At 44.6% G+C, this 17460-nt stretch overlaps 2 protein-coding genes across 2 annotated transcripts; both read right to left on the bottom strand.

Annotated features, from left to right (window-relative positions):
* Positions 1 to 1352: 1352 nt before the first annotated feature.
* LOC101795080 (olfactory receptor 51E2) lies at positions 1353 to 16771 on the bottom strand. The gene is made up of 2 exons (XM_013102446.5): positions 16630 to 16771; positions 1353 to 5634 (listed from the first exon to the last, which is right to left on the bottom strand). Exon 2 carries the CDS (start codon positions 5584 to 5586, stop codon positions 4630 to 4632), a length of 957 nt encoding a protein of 318 aa, XP_012957900.3. The 5' UTR covers positions 5587 to 5634; positions 16630 to 16771; the 3' UTR covers positions 1353 to 4629.
* LOC106014252 (olfactory receptor 51G2-like) lies at positions 11500 to 16766 on the bottom strand. The gene is made up of 2 exons (XM_005022561.6): positions 16630 to 16766; positions 11500 to 13323 (listed from the first exon to the last, which is right to left on the bottom strand). Exon 2 carries the CDS (start codon positions 13293 to 13295, stop codon positions 12321 to 12323), a length of 975 nt encoding a protein of 324 aa, XP_005022618.1. The 5' UTR covers positions 13296 to 13323; positions 16630 to 16766; the 3' UTR covers positions 11500 to 12320.
* Positions 16772 to 17460: the final 689 nt, after the last annotated feature.

Below are 17460 nucleotides of genomic sequence, written 5' to 3'. Positions count from 1 at the left end.
AAACAACCAGATTGGGTGCTTTCCTCTCCCTCCAGGAGCCAGCAGGGCCAGCAGAAAGCCCAGCCAAGCTGGTCCATCACCACCTCTGGCTCTTGGCCCTGCTTGTGGAGGAGACCTGGGTTCCAACACCTCGTGCTCTGGCTGGGTTCTTCTAATGTTTCAGGGCAGTGTTGACAAAGGATGATTCAGCTGGAAAATGGTTGTCAGTGTCATCACAAAAACATGTGTTAAGGAAGAAGTCATATCCTCTCTCTTCCCCAGGAAAGCAACACTGTGCCTGCAGTTTGAAAAACCAGATGGAAAGTGAGAACCCTACATAGTTTTCATCTGTACCCGGCAGAAATTAATCATGCTTCCCTGCTCTGGGGCTCTCTTAAAAGTCTTTCTGAGAAATGGATGGCTACAAAATAAAATACAGCATTTCCAGGGTGGTTCATTCATTTTTCTTTATTAATTTTTCTCTCAACAGAAAAGGAAACAAAATAAGGAACATATGGGGAATGAGCAGGAACCATTTCTCAATGCCACAGCTATCTGAAAAGACTTTAGATCCATAGTGTGTCTGAAAAACTCATTCACACTTCCCAAATCATATTAGGCAGGTACAGATCATTTTCATTTTTATGAAAATTTGTTGACCTTCTAAGCCTTCTAAGATCTAATAAAACAAAATATGACGAAAGTGGCAGGGGTCAAAATTGCCTTTAAGTCCCAGCTGCCAAGTACTTGTAACTTGCTCAAATGAAGTGTTTATTTTGAAATAAAATGTGTTTTAATTTATCAGAAAAGGTTACAACAAGATGTTTTTCATGGAGCCTGAAGCTACAGAAATACAGAATGCAAAAAGGATGCCCATTTTACCTCAGAGTTAGCTGGCAATTGGAAGAAACCACACCAGACAGCAGTGTATTATCTGTCAGTTGAAAGCCCTAGAGCAAAACAGCATGTTTTTTTGGTTAGACACCTCTTTTAGCACACCCAGATATTAGGGATAAGATGCATGACCCCCTTGGTGCAGCACACAGAACTGTGCTGGACAGGTAGGCATAAAGGTCCGTCCTGGATTATCCTGGATTTAATATCCCCCAAAGCACCACCCCACAAACTTCCCATGTGTAATCTGAACGGGTGCTGGTGAATGCACCAGGTACCTCAGTGATAAACCCATGCTACACACCACAGACAGCACAGTGACAAAGCTCTCAGGTGTGCAGGGCTCTGCATGTGTAGCTGCAAGGCCCTGCTGCAAGGACGTGGTCAAGCATCACTCAGTGGTGGGAAGCAGAGAGTAATTTCCTTCCTCTGCACTTCCACACAGCCTTTGCTTGCTGTTTTTTCCTCTTTTCCCCTTTCCTTTTTTTTCCCTTCAGTTATTTTTTTTTAATTATTAATAACTTTTCCTTAATAATTATATTTTTCCTTTAAACTATCCTTATCTCAACCCGTGAGTTGTTTCTTTCCTTTTCTTCTTCCCCTCCTCTTCTGAGGAGGGGGAGTGATAGAGCAGTTGTGGTGGAGTTCGGCTGCCTACCAAGGTAAAACCACCACCACATGCTCTGTAATTTTTGTTTTGTTCTTTCCTCCTTCTCTAGTAGTCCCTTTCAGTGTTCATTGTTTTGGGCTCTGGACTGACCTTTCCAAGGAGTGATATGCCATGCCCTCAAGGGATTACCCACTCGTGTAGTCAGCACTTGCTAAGCCGTATGTAGATAATGCATCTAGTTTTGGGCCCCAACATAAAAACAAGAACATTGACAAAGGGGACCATGTGCATCTGATGGCTATCAGGATGGCTGAGGCTGGAGCAATGCTCCATGAGGACAGGCTTGGGAAAATGTGGTTGTTCAGTTTGGAGAAAAAAAAGGCTTTGGCACAACCCAAGAGCAGAAGAGCAGCCTTCTTCTACCCACGAAGAAGCTGTCAGAAATATGGACCCAGGCTCCTCACAATGTGGCATGGCAAAAGGATGGGAGACAACAAGCATAAGTTGAAACAAGATAGGGTCAAATTGGATATAAAGAGAAACTTCTCCACAGTAAGGACAGTCAAGCACTGTAATAGAGGTCCAGGGTGGTTGTGCAACATCCGTTCTTGGAAGCTTTCAATAGCCAGCTGGATAAAGCCCTGTCCTACACTGCCTGACCCCAGAGCTGCCCCTGCTTTGAGCAGCAGTTTGGATTACAGATATCCCGAGGTCCCTTCCAACCTGAGTTACCCTGTGATTCTGTAAGAGTCTCCTACTGATAGAGACATCTGCCTTCAAGAGCACCTGGGCCTCCTGATGGAGTGTGGATCAGCTTTCTGAAAAGTACCCGGTGCTGCTCTGGTCATCCTCACGTGCAGGGTTTTGTGCACAAATGACTTGCTCTCTGTAACTCAGTTGTGTGCCGACAGCCAGTGTGTTCAAACTAGAGATCACACAGCCCTCTCACCGGAGGAATTCCAGGGGCTGCTGCAGGGTCGGTGTGTGGGAGCAGCAAACACGTCCCTGCCCACGGCAATGCATCCCAGATGGCTTTTGAAGCTCTCCAAGGAGGTAGACTCCACAGCTACTTCAAGGATGAAGAACACTGTTTACAATAGTCAATAACAAGACAAGAGTTGAAACCAAGAGGAAAAAGAAGAGATTGCTTGTTTGTTGTTGTTTTGTTGTTGTTGGGTTTTTTTCTTCCTATTTTTTTTTCAGCTTCATAAATAGAAAGAAGGGAAGACAAAGATCATGAACATTTTCAATGTATTAGGAAAAAAAGAGATGAGAACACCTTTAAATCTGTATGTTTCATTGCAAAATCCTATTATATAACATATATACAGTATAATCCTATTATAAAACATAATCCTATTACACAACATATTTAGGGCAAGAAAGCTGGTGAAGGGTCTAGAGAACAAGTCTTATGAGGAATCGCTGAGAGAACCAGGGTTATTTAGCCTAGAGAAAAAGAGGCTGAGGGGAGACCTTATCACTGCCTACAACTACCTCAAAGGAGGTTGTGACAGGGTAGGGATCAGTCTCTTCTCCCAAGCAGCAAGTGATAGGACAAGAGGAAACGGCCTCAAGTTGCACCAGGGGAGGTTTAGGTTGTATATTAGGAAAAAATTCTTCACTGAAAGGGTTGGGAGGCATTGGAACCGGCTGCCCAGGGAAGTGGTTGAGTCACCATCCCTGGAGGTTTCCAAAAGACACATAGATGCGGGGCTTAGGGACATGGTTTAGCGGTAGACTTGGCAGGGCTGGCTTAACAGTTGGACTTGATGGTCTTAGAAATTTTTTCCAACCTAAATGATTCTACGATTCTAACATCCCTTCCCAGGATCTTTAACCTTTTTACAAAATATGAAATGGTGTCACTGAAAAATGTTAGATATAATGTTTTTTCCTTCTTCATTCCCCAGAAAAACACTGTTGGAATGTTACTTTTTGATGTATGAGCCTATGGGTTGATGAAGGCCTGTCAAAACAAATGCATTTTGAATCACAGAATCATCTAGGCTATCTTTCACACCTTAGGGCCTATTTTCATTGGCCCTAAGACTTGTTGACTTCCATAGCATTAGGAGATTTTTGTAGTAGTGTCCCACTGGTAGAAAAGTCATGAGAAGTCTTTTCTCCTTTAGGGAGAAAGGGCTGTGAGGTATCTTAATTTCATGTGGAATACCTTGGAAATAAAAGGAAAAAAAAAAATGAAATACGTATGCATGGAGTCAAAAGGTACATGTCAAAAGTACAGAACAACCTTCAGCTTGGAAACAGTGCTTCCTTAGGCTGGGTAATATCACTTATATTTATAACTTGTTATTTTTTCTCTTGTGAGACTGTCATTTTCTTAAATGTAATTATTAATGGAAATTATGTTCAAAATCATTTCCAATAACTCTGTGCCTGAAGTTTTTCCAGAGTGTCTGCTACAAGGTGGCTGAGCTGCCTTAGCTGGATGCCCAGAATGTCAGAACAAGACCAGAGGTGGAGGATTTCTTAAGTGTACATCTGCGTCTATAATGTTACTGACTATAATTATTTTACTTAAAGATAGTTCCGACAGATAAAGGTTTGGCCAAAAATGTTGCTAAAATATTATTGGAAAATGAACATGTTACAAGCACAAACCATGAAGTAACCAAATAATTCCAAAAAAAAACACAACACCTGTAGTATTCACTCAGCTCTGCAAATTCTATGGGAGAGAAGGGAACAAAGTGCAACATCAAGACTTTTTATTAGTTTGCTGATCCATTTTTCTTTCCCACAGTATCACAGAATCACAGAATTTCTAGGTTGGAAGAGACCTCAAGATCATCGAGTCCAACCTCTAACTTAACACTAACAGTCCCCACTAAACCATATCTCTAAGCTCTACATCTAAACGTCTTTTAAAGACTTCCCATTACATTACCTCCTGGATCAGGGTTGGATTCAGATCATTGTAACAGATTCACTCTAGGCTTGGTGGAATAAGCACTCTTGAAAGGAGTTTACAATTGCTATTTACCTTTCACCTTGTGGTAGCACCTTTGAGTCTCCTACCACGTGCTGGGTGCTGCACAGAGGACAGCCCCTGCTCCAAAGACCCTGAGTGTAAAACAAGTTGAGGCTTTGTGAGGAAACAGGAGATGACAGCTGCACAGAAGTCACTGGGCAGTTCTGTTGTTGGAGATGTGAATTAAATTCAGGATCCTCCTTTGTATCTGTTTGGTCCTCACCCCATAGATGATGGGGTTGAGCATGGCAGGCACCAGAATGTACATGTTCCCCATGATGATATGGACGAGTGGAGCCAGGTCCTTCCCAAACCTGTGCACCACGGACAGCCCGATCAGCGGCACGTAGAAGGCCAGGACCACACAGATATGGGCAATGCAGGTGCTGAACACCTTGAGCCTCTCCCTCCATGAAGCCAGCCGCAAGACAGACTTGAGGATCAGGAGGTAGGAGAGGCAGATGAGGAGGGCGTCCAATCCCATGACCAGCAGGATGGCGGTGAGGCCGTACACCACACTGGGGGTAGTGTTGGCGCAGGCCAGGTTCATCACGTCCTGGTGCAGGCAGAAGGAGTGTGACAGCTCCCGCGAGTTGCAGAAGGGAAGGGGCAGGAGGAGCAAAGGCAAGGGCAAGAAGAAGAGGACTCCTCTGGCCATGGCTGCCAGCCCTATTTTCACTGTTGTGGCATTGGTGAGGATGGCAGCATGTCTCAGTGGGTGGCAGATTGCCACATAGCGGTCCACAGCCATGGCCAGGAGGATGGTGGACTCAATGGCCGAGAGGGTGTGTATGAAGAACATCTGGATGAGGCAGGCACTGAAGCTGATCTCCTTGGTGTTGAACCAGTAGAAGGCAAGGACACGTGGCACTGTGGACGTGGACAAGGCCAGGTCGATGGCAGCCAGCATGCAGAGGAAGAAATACATTGGAACGTGCAGGCTGGGCTCTGTCTTCACAATGAACAGCACTGCACAGTTGCCTGCTACAGCCATGATGTACACGGAGCACAGAGGGATCGCCACCCAGAAATGGGCAGCCTCCAGCCCTGGGATGCTGGCCAAGATGAAGGAGGCTGGGCTGAGGTCAGAGCTGTTGGGGAAGGGCATGGCACACAGTGTGAAGTGCAGTCATGCTATGCCATGGCACGTCCTCCACTGCAAGGGAAAAAGAAACAGCAGCATTATAAATCCTTTCCCATGGCCATGAATCCCACGGGGCTGTGACTGTGAGATGCAGTGGTATCTTATAGTTGCCGTACTAATACAGAGAGCTCCTCTCTTTCTTCTTTAGCCCAGTATGGCTAAATACAGCGATGCATGCTGAGCAGCCCTGAACAGGAATTGCTTGAATTCTTTTAAATTCAAAACACTGCTAAATCAACATTTTAAATGATAAACCCAACAGCTGAACTTGTTTTCTCTCTTTTTTTTTTTTTCTTCTTTCTTTCTTTCTTTTTTTTTTGGCAACATTAAAAAAAAAAACAAACCTTTTTTAGTGCTTCCTGTTAAACTTCAGTTCTGCTTGAGTTTTTCCATATGTGCTGTTCTGCCCTGTCAGAAACGTACTCTGTAAAACTGCCTGTGCTGCCTCCCACGGTCCTCCACTCCCAAGTACTGCAGCACGAACACCGAGATGCACGTATTTGTTTGTTTGTGCACATAAATTGGGGATTCATCCTTTTGTGTCTGAAAACACAGATGGAAATATCAGAACAACTGCAGAGAGAAAAATCTGATGATTATTCACCTTATTCTGTATCTATAAACTTTCCAGTAGTGTTGTGGCACAAGTAGAATGATCAGGGATCAGGAAGATATGCAAAAGCATTTGCTTTAGGTGCCCTTTTATTCTCAGGGATTAGATTTTAAAAAATGCTAGGATTTAAAAGTGTTGGGAGAGAGCGCCAATTGCTGAAGCAACATCGGTGTTACAGCCCCAGAGCCGCACATCACAGCCTGCCTGGGGCAGCCCCAGAGGACCAGGGACAGAGGCACGGACCCTGCCTGACTCCCACAGAACTGCTATCTGCAGCATTACTGAGCTTTCTGATAATGGATTTCCTGTACTATCTGTGTAAAACATGGATGCAGAATATTTTAATACAGGCTATTAATACTAATGATTTTAAAAGTAACATTTGGTTGCAATAAAATTTTTTTTTGCTGCACATCTGTGATGAAGCACTTGCCCTAAAATAGCAATCATAGTTTATTTCCCTGATGTGGGGTTTTTCCATCTTGAATCTTTGATAAATAAAGCTCATACACTAGCTTTTTATACACGTTTTAAAAACAACGTAGGCAGACTGTTACCATCAAGTTGCCTGAAAGCTATTCTAGAAATGATTTTTTCAGCAAACCACTTATGTGAAGATGCAAGTGGAATGAACAAACTGCTTCAGTAATTGCCAACAAGCATCTGAGCCAACTTACCTGCCAGCCACTGAAGTGTAATTATAGTATGAATCTCATTGCGAAAAATCTGCCATCCTATTCATTTCTTTTGAGAGAATGTGGCTGGGAGAGACACACACACAAAGTAAATAATCCCTGGATGTTTCAGTTCATCATTAGCTCTTTGGCATTGATAGATGCACCGAGGTTTTCAGAAGCAACCAACAATTTTGAACACCTTGTGTAAAGAAGACCAGGTACATAAGGAGTTTGCTTTTTGTAGGGATGAAAACTGGATCTGTACCTTTACAAACACCGGTGAATGCAGATTTATTTTTCCTGGCTGATACTCCCACTAGCAACTGCATTTGGCAAGGAGTGGGCACATGGAGACAGTAGAACCATCCAAGCCAGAGGACCAGTAGCAGCAGCCAGAGTTGCTGCTATTTATTTACTTTATCTCAATAAATATTCATAAACATTAACCAAACTTGTCCCACTGAGCCAAAATTTGTCTGAGACCAACTTCCCAGGATGAAGCTGGCATTCCCAGGCAATGCAGCAGTCTTCTCCACCGAATAATCCTCTCCACTGCTCCCACCTCTAATGTGACAGTGAGAGGGGAATACATACATGTACCTCCTCAAAAGCCCCTTGAGCCATTTCCTTATTTTTCAAAGTCTCCAATGATTTCAAATGTTCTGAAAAGAAACACTCATGAAAGGCTATCTTAATGATACCTGTTTTCTTAACGAGCTGGGACCAGTTTGCTGCAGAGGTGAACTCCACTCATTTCCACCAGATGATATCTATGTAAATTGTCCCAAAGGGTTACACATAAGGACACTTCTGATGGATTTGGCCTGATGACTTCAAGGAAATATGCTGAGCTAAACATAGGTGCTGCAAGATCTGTGGGGACACCTGCCAGTAGGGTCAAAAGAATTAAGGAAGAAGATGAGCTCAGAGATGAACTTTTCTGTTTGTGTTCTCCTCCAGAGCAGCCTGCAGCCCCATGACACTCCTGTGGTACAATGTGTTCTCCTGAGCAAAGGGCAGGGGGTGTCCTCTGGGTGCAAAACCTAATCAGGAGGAGCCACCTACAGAGGGCTACCAGGCTGAGTGAAGTCTGCTCAGGATGGTTGCAGGTACTGTACCAGATGCCCCTGGAGACTCAAAATGTGGATATGGAACCTATTCCAGCACCCTATCAAACTGTATAAAACCCAACTTGCAAGATTTTTTACCTCTTCTATATTTTAATTAGCGTTAGTAATTGCAACTCCTTGTTGTGAATTGCTGCATTTTGGTAGCTGCACCATGACCTCCCTCACAACCCTCTGATTCAGTGTCTTGGAGCTTTTTACCTCTGGGATGATGTCTCCCAAGGATTTTGATCCATGTGTGCAGATTTCAAAAGATGAGTACTTCTGGGAAATGTGCCAATATTCTTAATACAGAGCCTAGTGTTGTTGATACTTGTCTTCTCCAGTTACTAGAGCTGATTAGAATTTTTCATTTGAACTCTTCCTCTTTAAAACCCTAGAAAGTCATATTGACTGCATTTGTTTTTCCTTTTCATTCCCCCTCCTCAAAAAAGTACACATCAAGCTAAAATATTACTTGAGAGGGAAACGAGAAAAGAAACATTAAGCTTTTTTTTTTTTTTTTTTTTTTTTAAACAAAGTTAATATTTCATCTTAACCGATGGTTTGTGGATTTTTATTTTTTTTTTCCTAGCTGGTTGTCATCACTTGCAAGCAGCTGTACCTGCTTGTAACTCAGCTGCTTTCTGTTTACAAATACACACAGGTCCTGGCTAAATCAGTTGCTCTGAGCAGGCACTTGCTCTGCTCAGTCAGACCAACCTGCGCTACAATAAGCAGAACACGGCTTGATCCTCATCCTACTGTCAGCCACACCATCAGCCTGTTCCTTGCCTCCAGGGACAGCCCCGGCTGCTGGCTGCTGGCCCTGCCCCAGGTAAGGGGACAGCACTGGCCAGGGCTGATGCCCACCAGGCGGTGGAGTACAGCCACCCTGCCTAGGGAGGGAGAAAGGACATATGTGGATGTGTCTGAGGTGTCCCCAGGACAGAGAACTGTCCTTACTCCTCTTCCAGTTATGGTGTAGACAAAGGCTTAGAGCATGGCAGGGTGTGCAGCAAGGCTCCACAACTATACATGTATATGGCTTTCCTTCCCTTCTTTCTTTACCCTCCTTCTCTTAAACCTTCCTCTCCCACTCCCCCCTCTCTCCCTCTCCGTCTCCCTCTCCCTCTCCGTCTCCCTCTCCCTCTCCCTTTCCCTCTCCCTCTCCTCATTAAGACATACCTGTGATATATCTCACATGGCTCTTCCTCTGCCTCCTAGGAAATAGATCTGTTGGCAAGTACTGTAAGCATGGAACAAAGTGCAGAGCTCAGGGCATCACAGAATAGGAATTAGCAGGTTTAAGTGGCTCATCTATCTTTTTTCTCACATCAGTTTTTAAACCACAATTAACTTTCACATTCCTAGAGGCAGCCACAAAGATCTTTGAACATATGTTCCTAAAAGACAGTACCTTATAAAGGTTCTCAGATCCTGAACATCTGCTTGGTACCCTTCAGCTGCACCAGCTGGGAAGCAAACAGGGAGACAGATGAAGCTCTGATGAACTGGGTGATGAAAGTGCACCAAATGCACTGCAAGATTCACTCTGCTGTGGTCTCCAGTTGTGCTAATACATCTCCTACATGTTTTCCTCAGGCTCTTCAGTGCCACACAAATACACGTTTGCTTGCCGTGGCAGATTTGCTGCTTCTGAGAACAGTTGTAGTCAAGAAACACACTAGTCCAGGGAGAAACTCTCTGGAAGTTTTCAGCCTGGGAGTAGTACTGTGCAAGGATCCTGTGAGCTGAGCATCTCCCCAGCAAAGCTCTTTTCTAGGCTTTTCTGCTGAAAGCTTTCTTTGTTCCCTTAGTCCTCTGATAACAGCTGGCTACCAGCACCATGCCTTAGGTGCTGGACCTTATATACTTTGAGCAAAGAGTGTCAGTGCAAGAAGGAGCTGCTGTGCCTACTGTCCAGGCCGAGGTTATGATGGTGTTCTACTGAAAAATATTTCACCTTGTGCAAGGGCCCAAAGGGATCCTCAGCAAAGGTCCCAAAGGGATCCTCAGCAAAATAATTAGCTCAACACAAAGCAAAGAGTGTCCTGGGAATACTCCACTTCAGAATCTTCCCTTCTTCTTTCTATTTATTTATTTATTTACGGAGAGTTTCCCTCATTATTCTTTTCTCTTTTTATTCTAGATGCAGTGTTGAGTAAAGCAGAACAAAGAAAGACACCAACCCTGAAATATGAATATTCATCTGAAATATGAAGTGCTTAGCAACAGGCAGAGATGGCCCAGCTCCAGTGTTCAATCCTGTCCCTAAACCCTTTGCTGCTTCACTCTTCCAAGGTGAATACTGAACATTTCTTCTTTCAAGCTACCCAAAATATCATGGAATCATAGAGTTGGAAGGGACCCACAAGGATCATCGAGTCCGACTCCTGGCTCCCCAGAGGACTACCCCAAAATCAAACTCGATGTCTGAGAGCATTGTCCACATGCTCCCTGAACTCCAGCAGCTCAGTGCCGTGCCCTGGGCAGCCTGTCCCAGTGCCCAACCACCTCTGGGTGCAGAACCTTTCCCTAACCCCCAGCCTCACCCTCCCCTGTCCCAGCTCCATGCTGTCCCCTCGGGTCCTGTCACTGTCCCCAGAGAGCAGAGCTCAGCGCTGTCCCCTCCACTCCCTTCGTAAGTGGAGGAGCTGCAGGCTGCCATGAGGCCTCCCCTCGTGAGGGAGCTGCAGGCCGCCCTGAGGCCTCCCTTGTGAGGGGGCTGCAGGCCGCCATGAGGCCTCCCCTCGTGAGGGGGCTGCAGGCCGCCATGAGGCCTCCCCCCAGCCTCCTCTTCTGTGGGCTGAACAAACAAAGTGACTTCAGCTCCTCCTTGTGCATCTTGCCCTCGAGACCCTTCCCCATCTTTGCAGCCCTCCTTTGGACACTCTCTAATAGTTTTATGTCCTTATCATATTGTAGTGCAATATGGCTTAAGACCAACAATATGGCTTAAGACCAATGAAAATACAGCTCCATCTTTTGGAGGCATGAAAGATTTGGGGTATTTCTGCTCTGTCTGTGGGAGGAAGCAAGCCAGGAGGGTTGTGAAATCTTTCTGTTCTGCTGGCTGAGACCCATCCCACAGCAGAGGGAAAAAATGCTGGGAGATGCTGTTAGCTCCTATCTGTGACCTTCCCCTAGGGGCCTTCACTTCCCATCTCTCTGAGGGGTACATTTGGTGCCTGGTGGCTCTCAGATGTGTAGTTGTAGTACATGATCCATCATGCCAGGAAGATTAACCATTCCTATTACAGTTTTGAAACCCTTCTTTTTCACCAAGAGCCCCAAGGTACCATCTTGAAGCATATCTAATACAATCCTATGCTCTAGAATAATAGCTAATCCTGAAGATTGTAAGCAACTCCAACCTATAATTTCTGCATCATATAAACAGAAATAAAGAAGGGAAAAAAAAAAAAAAAAGAAAAAAAAAAAAGACTTCATCTCATCTTTTGAGCTTCTACAATGAATACATGTCTTTTATTGAAGATATTGTACACATACATTACATTCAATGCAAGACAATGGCTGGAACATTAGACTTGGTAAGACAGTAAGGTCCAGTGAAATAAAAACAAGGTGCAAAAGCAGCATGGTTTTTAACACTGTAGATGTGTATGGCAGTTTAGAGACACAGATGAAGATTGAGCTTATTTTTAAGAATTAAAAATAAGAGAGTGTTGAGGGCTCACTTAACATGACCTTCAGAAAATTTTCTGTATTGAACTTTTCCAAACTTTGGAACTGAGCTCCATCTTGTGGAGTGTTCCCAGCTGAACAAAATGGCTGAGATATTCAGAGTGGCTTCAAGCTCTTGGCTCAAGCCAAGTGGAGCTCCAGTGGAGTTTGATGTCTTTAGCTATCTGGTGACATTTGGTGAGGGCGCAATCAGCCCATTCAAGGGAGTCCAAGTCAAGTTTACACACTGTCTACTAGAGTTTGCATAACATACATAACATGCTTTGCAGATATTCCTTGATCCACCCCACTGTGTAGCTTGAAAGAGAAGACTATTTTCCTGTAATTGTCTCCCTCAAATTGGGGCTTCCATTTGTGTATATCACTATCATAAATACTTGGGGTGCTTACAGGCTGTTGGAATGGATGAAAGATCATGCTAGGACAAAACATGAAGATCACAGCTTTGGGTTGAGGGACATTGTCTGAGTGGATCTGTGGTTCCTTTGTCTGGCAGTGATCCCCATGGATGCTGCATGGGGAAAGAAACCGGTCCACTAACTCTGACCAAGAAACAAGTCCACTAGCACTGTCTGGCAGAACTGGTGGAAGAAGCTACCAGTCAGATTCACTCTTCCTCCACAGTGCCCTGAACAAAGCCTCACGGATATGGCTACATTTTATACTGTAGATAATGGGGTTGAGAGCAGGGGGAATTATAAGGTAAGTGTAGGCCACCAAAGTTTTAACTAGAGGAGGAATGTTCTTTCCAAAGCGATGAATCATGGACAGTCCGATCATTGGGATGAAGAATATTAGGACAGCACAGATGTGGGAGACACATGTATTCAAAGCCTTGAGACACTCCTCCTTAGTTGCAAGGCTGATAACAGTTTTAATGATCAGGATGTAGGACAGCACAATGAAGATTAAGTCCATCCCCACAGTTGATAAGAGAATAATCATACCATAGAAGACATTGACCTTTATATCTGCACATGCTAGGTTCATGATATCAGGATGGAAGCAAAATGAATGAGAAAGCTCAGTCTTACCACAATAGGTTAATCTTTTGAGCAAGAAGGGTATGGGAAGGAGGGAGACCATGCCTCTCAATATAATTGCTAGACCTATTTTTATGACAGTTGCCTTGGTCAGTATGGATGGATATCTCAGTGGATGGGAGATGGCAATGAAGCGGTCAAACGCCATTGCCAGCAGCACAGAGGATTCGATGAAGGACAGTATATGGATGAAGTACATCTGAGTGAGGCAAGCATCAAACCCAATCCTTCGGATATTAAACCAAAAAATGCCCAGAGTAGTAGGCAATGTACATAAAACCAAGCCCAGGTCAGTGACTGCCAGCATGGAGAGGAAGTAGTACATTGGTTCATGAAGACTTTGGGTCTTCTTTACGATGAATAGGATCAGGCAGTTTCCCAAGAGAGCAATAAAGTAGAGTGCACAGAAAGGGATGGAGATCCAGTGGTGAAGGGCTTCCAGGCCTGGGATGCCCATCATGAGGAAAGCTGAAGGCTGATAGAAGGAGCCATTGAATTCCCACGTGGTATGTGAGTCATGCTCCATCCCAGCTCAGATCTCACATGACCTATACCTAAAACAAATCAACAACAGAAACTCCACATAGTTGGACTCTCCACTGAATACAGAACTGGGTAATGACAAGCCCCACATCCCTCCACCTCCCCACCAACCTGTGCAAATGCCTCTGTGCTGTTTAAGCCATCATTAGAATTATCATAGTGTCACATGTGACTACACTCTCAGCTGTCCATTAAACTATAAAATGAAGGAAAAGAATGAACATTTATTCTTCAAAATAAAGAGATTTTGTTTTTCTTAAAAAGAAAGTTAAAATCTTTTGGTTGAGTGCTACTACTTTACGTTTGTCCACAAATTCCACAGGTTGAATTGCTCTGCTGAGTAAACAAATGTTTTTTCTGCAGTCACCCCAACCAAGACTAAGCTGCTAAGAAACTGGCTTGGTTTTGGTGCTCGCTAGAGATTGAAGGACCTGAAAATCATGAAAATTACATCTTGGTGTTACGTTGAGATATCAAGATTGGAAACGGATGACTAGATATAACAGAGAATTAGGCAATTAGACATCACTGATCTCAATTCAAGAGCAAGGATCCAGACTGAGAGGTCAAGGGAAGAGGTTTGTTCAGCCTGTAGAAGACCTCTCAGAGATGTGAAATCAACTTTCCCCTACCTACAGGGAAGCTATCAAGAATGTTCTGCATAGCAGTGTGTGACAGGAGGATACAAATATATATATATATATATATATATATATATATATATATGTAAGTTGAAACAAGTGAAGTTTAGACTGGATATAAGGAGAATTGTTCCTCTGTGACAATGGTCAAGCATTGGAACAGGTCACCCAGGGAGGTGATATAATCTTAGAAATTTTGAAGACCTAACTGGATAAAGCCTTGAGCAGCCTCATCTGACCTTCTAGCTGGCCCTGCTCTGAACAGGATATTGGACTAAAGATCTGAAGTCACTCCAACCTGAGTTTTCCTCCTAGCTTTTGAGCATGTGCTCTTACCATAGGTTTCAGTCCTCTTGTAGGATTCAACCTTCTCAACACTATCCGGATACCTACACTGCATGAACAACAATGCACCCTAGGATGCTTGAGAGGCTAATGGGTTTCCTGAACCCTCTCTGGGCCTTCTGTGACTGAAAGGCTCTTTGGGTGGATGGGGAAAAGCAACAGATGTGGAAAACAAGAGCCATTTAAAGGAAAATAAATATTTGTGGCTTCAGACTTACTGTACTTTCTGTAGGATATGAAAAAAGCAAGTCAAAAAGTACCTGAATTATGAGCAAGAGGATTTACCACAACACATTTCATTTTTGAATAAACACACATATCCTCCACAACATATTTATTATGTTCCTAATATAATTTTGCTCCATTAGACTCTCAGCCTGTAACCTGATCCAAACCTCAAATAAATCCCAAAGCTTGGCAAGAATAAACATCTTCCTGCTCTGGGTCAAAAGCAGAATGCAGCTGATGGCAAGTGCGGGAGAGCCCCATAGCCATTTCCTTTCCACTCAGTCATCACTGCAAAGTCACACATCAGCATCACGAATTCCCTCGGCTGGCACACAGCCCTGCTGCCCGTTGCCAAAGGGACAAGGCACAGGAGGACCTTGTCAGAGCAAGAGGCAGCACAGAGGTGGGTGAAGCTGCCCGCCACAGGGCAGCTGGTGCTTTCCCTTCCACATCGACAGTGGTACAGGTTGGCAAAGGAAGCTGTGCAGGGGAACCTCGGGTCCCAGTTGGCAGCAACAGGTAAGACCTGTCTCTTTCTGCTGATGCCACAGCATCCAATCAGTGAGAATTAATCTGCAGACTCATGCAATTCGGTCTCATTTGGAGACCAGGTTAAAATAAAAAATAAAAAATAAAAGTGTACATATGCATCTATGTCTGTCTAACTGTGTCCTTTGCAGCAGCATATGGTAGATATCCAGGACTCTCAGAGATACTGAAATTCAACAGTTTTCCAGGGTTATGGAAGTAGATAAAAAGGAGAGACAGTGCACACTGGGAAAGAAAGGACTGATCATAGAATGAATCATTGAATCATAGAACGGTCTGGGTTGAAAAGGACCTTAAAGATCATCTAATTTCAACCCCCCTGCTCTGGGCGGGGTTGCCAACCAGGTTTGGTCATGACCAAATGGGCCTGTCAGGGATTCTTCTCCTGCAAGAAAGCCTCCATGCAGAACTGACTTTGATACTGGAACTCCTACCATGCTACACAACACTAAAAGAAATTGGCTTCAGCAGCTCTGCTATTCCCTGAGCTGTGTCTGCTTTGCTGTGTGCTCCTACGGGTTACAGAGAGGAATCTCATTCCAAGCATTTTTTCCCCTCCATGTTTTATGTGTGTATATATGTATGTATACAAGTAAATAAATATGTACAAATGTATAAAATACTTACAATACATAAAATATAAAAGCACATATGCATGTTTATGTACATTTACATATATAATATGTTTATTACTTGTATAGATACCATATAACACACACATATGTTACATGTCCCAGCTGACTATTGCAGGGGCAGCAATTGCACTTTTCACACTGCAGCCCTGACAAGGAAGCCAATGCCCATACAGGAGGGTATGAATTTAAAGATTAATGGCAGCACCTGAGCAGAATTTGTAGCCAGCCTAGGAGCAACAGAAAACGGTGCTCCTGCTCAGGGCACAATCCAGCTGCACCACCCTCCTTCACTCTCCATCACTCAAAGGCCACCTTCTTGTCTGTGTCTGACCTTGATTTTCATGCAGGAGCTTCAGCAAAGTCTTGGTGTTTTAAGGGCATCTCCTCAGCCTAGGCAAGCGCGGGGGCTGGGGAAGGATGAGACCAAGACATCTGGTTTTGAGCATCTGAATGGAATGGAGGGTCAGCCGCTCAGCAGAGGACTCTTAGCAAAGGGGCTCTGGTGACACAGCACCCACAAAGCCAAATTCCTGTTGACTTTAAAGGCAAGAACAGGAACATGCCATTCCCACCGGCTGAGCTGGGCCATCAGACAGGGGGAGCACAGCCTGACCTGTGCACGAAGCCCATCACACAGCAGCGAGCAGTGCTGCAATGGCTGGGTCATCCCCAGTGGTATCTCAGCTCTGCTGCATGCCAGCACTCCCCAGCAGTGCTGACATTGCAGCCACCCACCCCACCCAGCACTCCCAGTCCCACAGGACCCCTGCAGTGCTGTGGACATCCCCAGCAGTGCTTTGGGGGTGCACATCCCCACCCACGAGGGGTCCTGCCCCATAAACCACAGCCGCTGCACTAGGAAAAGAGGGAGTGCGATGTGCTGGTGATGAAGAGGATGCTAATTGCCCAGGGAACTTACCAGGTGCGGTGGCGAGGCCCGTGTGCCTTACGACCTGCGGTGCAGAGGAAGAGCCCGTGTCCACGCAGCGTGGGGAGGGCAGCGCTTATAAGGCGCCCCGAGGACTGGCCCGTCCTGGCCTCGCAGCCAATCAATCGGGAGCCGCCGGAGCCCGAGCTCCCCGTGCGTAAACAGCATGAGACGTACGAGTGAAAATAGTGTGTGAAGTAAATGATCTTTTCCATTTATGATGCTCTCCCAGCAGGCATGATTTTCTCCTGATAGTTTATTGGGCGACGGGTTTATAGCCTCCTGTGATTTATGGCTGGCAATGCTGCAGCATGCTGGCAATACACACAATTTTTATTGTGAGAATGGATCTGTAATGCAAATAATAATAAATTTTGCAAGGAGTGTGCTTGCAGCATTTCTCCAAGGGAATAACAGAGGTGAAATGGTGCTGGCTGTCCTCTCTTCATAACCAGTGAGACATGAAATGTTTAATTAAAATCATAATATGTTGCACAATAAAAATAAACTCAATATTACAAAGCCAAACACAGACACATTAGCAGATATCCTCTCAGATGTCCCAGAAGTCTGTTGTATCTCGATGTCTCGTGGTAATAAATTTATCTTTACCACCTCAGCTGTGAGGTGGAAATTGCTATTAACCCCTATTTCTGTGGCTGCCAGACCAAGGCATACAAGGGCAAACCTAATGGTTTTCTCCATTCTTCTCTATGGTAAATCCAGTCACTGGACCTAGGAGATACTTCTGTAGTAGGAAATTAGACCATACTGGGGCACTGCCCACTATCAACACCAGTAAATTTTGGTAGTGCTCCCTGG

The sequence above is a fragment of the Anas platyrhynchos genome, chromosome 1 (genome assembly GCF_047663525.1).
Source record: "Anas platyrhynchos isolate ZD024472 breed Pekin duck chromosome 1, IASCAAS_PekinDuck_T2T, whole genome shotgun sequence".
Lineage (NCBI taxonomy): Eukaryota > Metazoa > Chordata > Aves > Anseriformes > Anatidae > Anas > Anas platyrhynchos.
This window is presented reverse-complemented; position numbering and strand designations above follow the sequence as displayed.

Coding starts and splice junctions, on each gene's coding strand:
- LOC106014252 (XM_005022561.6), bottom strand. CDS start 13,295: ATGGAGCATGACTCACATACCACGTGGGAATTCAATGGCTCCTTCTAT.
- LOC101795080 (XM_013102446.5), bottom strand. CDS start 5,586: ATGCCCTTCCCCAACAGCTCTGACCTCAGCCCAGCCTCCTTCATCTTG.